General features: G+C 33.5%; 1 protein-coding gene across 1 annotated transcript in view; it reads right to left on the bottom strand.

Moving 5' to 3' along the window:
* Positions 1–2,212: 2,212 nt before the first annotated feature.
* LOC109585487 (uncharacterized) overlaps positions 2,213–4,235 on the bottom strand; it is an 11,354-nt gene continuing 9,331 nt past the window's right edge. Inside the window, exons 3-6 of the mRNA XM_020001585.1 lie at positions 3,748–3,993; positions 3,624–3,701; positions 2,949–3,539; positions 2,213–2,310 (exon numbers count right to left, since the gene is read on the bottom strand). Of these exons, the coding sequence (XP_019857144.1) occupies positions 2,213–2,310; positions 2,949–3,539; positions 3,624–3,701; positions 3,748–3,993 (1,013 nt within the window). The remainder of the gene's footprint in view (positions 2,311–2,948; positions 3,540–3,623; positions 3,702–3,747; positions 3,994–4,235) is intronic.

Here is a 4,235-nt window from a genome sequence, read left to right as displayed (position 1 = left end):
AAATGGATTTTTTTACAAATTTTTAATGATAGCCAAAAATCAGGCGAAAATCCCTGTACTGTAGTACAGGGTCACGCCCAAATTTTGCCAAAATTGAAAAGTAGAGAATTCTCCATTTTTATTACATTTTAAAATACATATACATGTTCTAATGTTGTGTAGAAAGTTTGAGCTAATTCCAATCAAGTTTGGATTTTTTTATAAATTTTTAAAGTTATTTCAAAATCAGGTAAAAGTCCCTGTACTATAGTACAGGGTCACGGGCCAAATTTTGTCAAAAATGAAAAGTTGAGAATTCTCTATTTTTTATTACATTTCCTGATGCATATACATGTACTTATGTTGTGTAGAAAGTTTGAGCTGATTCCGATCAAAATTGGATTTTTTTACAAATTTTAAAAGTTATTCCGAAATCGGGTAAAAGTCCCTGTACTATAGTACAGGGTCACGCCCAAATTTTGCCAAAAATGAAAAGTAGAGAATTCTCTATTTTTATTACATTTCCTGATGCATATACATGTACTTATGTTGTGTAGAAAGTTTGAGCTAATTCTGATCAAAATTGGATTTTTTACAAATTTTAAAATTTACTCAAGAATTGGGCCAAAGTCCCTGTACTATAGTACAGGGTCGCGCCCAAATTTCGCCAAAATTGAAAAGGAGAGAATTCTCCATTTTTATAATTTTTTCTGATCTATATACATGTTCTTATGTTGCATAGAAAGTTTAAGCCAATTCCGATCAAAATTGGATTTTTTATGAATTTTTAAAGTTACTTAAAATTAGGCCAAATTTTGAAAATGTGAGAATTTTCAATTTTTATTACATTTCCTAATACCGTATATGCCGTATATTTCGCGGGTATAAAATTTTGCGATTTGGCTGCATTTTTGTATTTAAGAATAAAAATTTCGCGATTTTAATGTAATTACCACACCTACTATACAATCAGCACATTATTTTGCGGATTTTAATTTCACAAATTTTTCCAAAACGCGAAAATCGCAAAATTTAACTACTACAAGATATATGGCGTATATGGTACATTATACATGTCATCTAGAGTTAAAATTGTATTTAAGTTGCTCCAATAATCCTCCTTCCCTTTAATGTCTCACTTTTAATTTCAAATACTTTTCCTTTCCTCAGTCTCTCTTCAATGTCAGCTGCTAGTGCATTCTCTTTCAGTCTCTTAAGAGCACTAATGACATCAGTCCATGTACCAGGTGGATATACCCCAGTCCATTTAGTCCACAGTCCCATCTTCCTACTCTCCACTCCAGTCTTGTGACTCTTGTCCTCTTCAATCTTATCAATGTCCTTTTGTTTTATTCCTGGTAAGTACAGTCCAAAGGTTTGCCATTTTGTTTATGGTCCCAGCCATTCAGCCCACAGGTCTTCTCTAGGACTGGAATCAAGTGGAGAAGGTGGGGTTGAAGAGGAGGCCATTTTGTGTTGTGAAGTGTGTGGGTGTTGGGGATTTTCCCTCGTATATCTAAATCTTAACACAACAAATTTTTATTAAATTTTAGCATCAACAATTTTTGATTGAACAATTTTCACATTTATACATGTCTAAGCTAAGAGCTTTTTCCTTAGTCATTCCAATGCATCTGATATGATACCATTTTTGGCAGTCTTTGCACAAAATCATCAGCGACCTTCGATCGTTTCTTTGCATGAGGCATTTGGAAGCTGAACACTGTTTTTTAATATCCCCATATGGTTGGACTATTTTTTCTTGATGTTCTGATGACTTGGGAAGTGATGCAAAACATACTGTAAAATACAAAGCAAGTTGTTATTCAATATTAGAAAGTAAACTACTTTTTTCCATTGAAAGTGTCATCTCCTTAATATCGGTTTCTCCTATCAGATTCACAGCACTACAATCACTACCAGTTGACTGTGTAGCAGTAGCATCAGCTACATGCACATATAACTTAAATGTATAAATCAAGGTAATCATAGCTTACATGATTTATCAATCTCAGATGAAGAGACACTTGCACTATGAATAGAATCACTCAAACCATCCTTGGACATGTCCCAATCAGATTCACCTATGAACATTCATGTGTATGAGCAATCAAAAAAAACTTACTTATTGGTAATGATTCTGATTCCTTTACATTATCCTGATCAGTATTGCCTATAACAGAAACAGATACATAACAAGCTTCATGTAAATACTGCTACTACTGCAACAATATTACTGTAACATGACTACCCTATTACCATCCCAATTAGTATATGTTATACAATGAAGTGATGTGTCTATGGCAATTATCATACTGAGGGCCATTAGGCCTGAAAATAATTAATCCAATTTCAAACCAGAATAAAGGTATAGACAAATCAAAATAATTATTTATATTATAACAAATAACTGTGACAAAGTTATTTGACAACATGCATAATAACATGCACTCATTATTAGGTTGCATATACTAGAAGAAGGAACATCAGAAGTAGTAGCATGTTTATAACCAAAACATGGTTATCTATCTTTTTTATCAATAAACAACCTACTCCCCTGCAGCCACTAATGTTATGCTAAATCACTGCAAAATTACCTTTAATCAACGAAAATCCTGTTGTCTTCGAGTGAAAATTACCAGCTTGCAACATGCAAATGATTGAAATGTGATTATGTTCACTTGCTAACATTAGTGCTGTCTTGCCTTCTTCAGTAGTATGATCAATATTAACAGTTTCTAGTTGAAGAAGAAACTCTACTGCTTCATTATTACCAGCTGTGACTGCCTCAAGGAGAGCTAGTTCAAAGGTGAAGTTCATATTCTCATCTTCTTGAAGGACAAGATGATCATTAATGTATAAACTAAATATACCAATGAGACGCATAAACTGTAACTTTCCTCCAGTATATTCTATTAGACTATCAGCTGTAAAGTCAAGAATATGTAACTTGATGACAACACATTTACTTCTTATTGTAATATGTTTGACAACTGATTGTCTGTATTCTTGGGGCAGTAACTTTTTAATAAGTTCATACAATCCTTTAACATTCATCTCATCCCAGCAATTTTGAAGGTGCATATGAATGTAAGGTAGATTATTAATGTTTCTATCAATAGGATTAAACTTTTTCACGAGGAATTTTCCAAATTCAGAAACTGTGCATGATGTACAAAGTTTCTTGCTTTCCTCCAAATGGCTCTGTAGTCCATCAACAAGTTTATAAGTTACTCCACCATCAATGAATGTTACATCTGGAAGGAACTTTCTACTCATGTCCAGTAACAGTTTACAATCAATAAAGTCGTAATAAGGTTCAATTTTATTAAAAATATCCTCAAGATTGTTATCTACTGAGCCACGTTTCCACTTCATGTGTACGATAAGCCATTTAGATACATCAGTTGCTAGTTGACTGTTGTGGATAAATTTTTCTTTAAAATTTCTTTCAAAAATCATAAATAAATCTGAAAATTTCAGATGTAAAGCATTCAAAGACTCATAAACATTCCTTTCACTTATCTTATTTCTAAAAGGAGAAGTTATGTTATGACCACCTATTAATATGAGAATGATTTCATTATCATTTGCTCAAAGTAGCATGCAGCAATTATACAGCACACCAATAATTTAATTGTTACCTGCACTGGTACTTATGCTACTTGCTGAATGAGATGCTAGCACGGAAAATTCACTGATTGATGTGTCTTCAATCAATCCTATTTCATAGTATAATTTCTTAATTTATCAGCTCCTGTAACTCACTAAGGTTAGACCTTGCTTTGCCCAGTTGATCAGGAAAGTCATCACACAGTTTTATTAATGTATCCCAATTGACATCTCTATCAGCATCAAACCACCTCTGGAATACTTTAATAAGACTGTTAGTTGCTGTTCCTGGTATTTGTGTCAGATCAGACACATTTACACCCAAACCAGTCCCTATTAGCTCATAGTGGTGAGCAGAAGAACCAAATATTTTTATTACTGCTGCCGGAGTAAGCTCCTTGTCTATTATAATAGATAATGTGTAGTAAGCTTATTATTACCTCTACCAAGTGCACCTGTTATAGGACCAGGATTGAGTTCAACATCTCCTGATAAGAGGAGGAGCATACGTAGACAAACAATCAAATAGAGATCATTGTAAATCAGGTTAGAACTGCTGCCCCCAGGTAAGACTACTGACTGGAGGTAATTTGTATCAGTAACAGTAACACCAGTAGTACATTGTACTTGGTAGCAGTTACCTA

Source organism: Amphimedon queenslandica, unplaced genomic scaffold, assembly GCF_000090795.2.
Source record: "Amphimedon queenslandica unplaced genomic scaffold, v1.1 AMPQUscaffold_13055, whole genome shotgun sequence".
In the NCBI taxonomy this organism is placed as follows: Eukaryota; Metazoa; Porifera; class Demospongiae; order Haplosclerida; family Niphatidae; genus Amphimedon; species Amphimedon queenslandica.
Note: the sequence above shows the minus strand (reverse complement) of the source record. Positions and strands in the feature narration are given on the sequence as shown.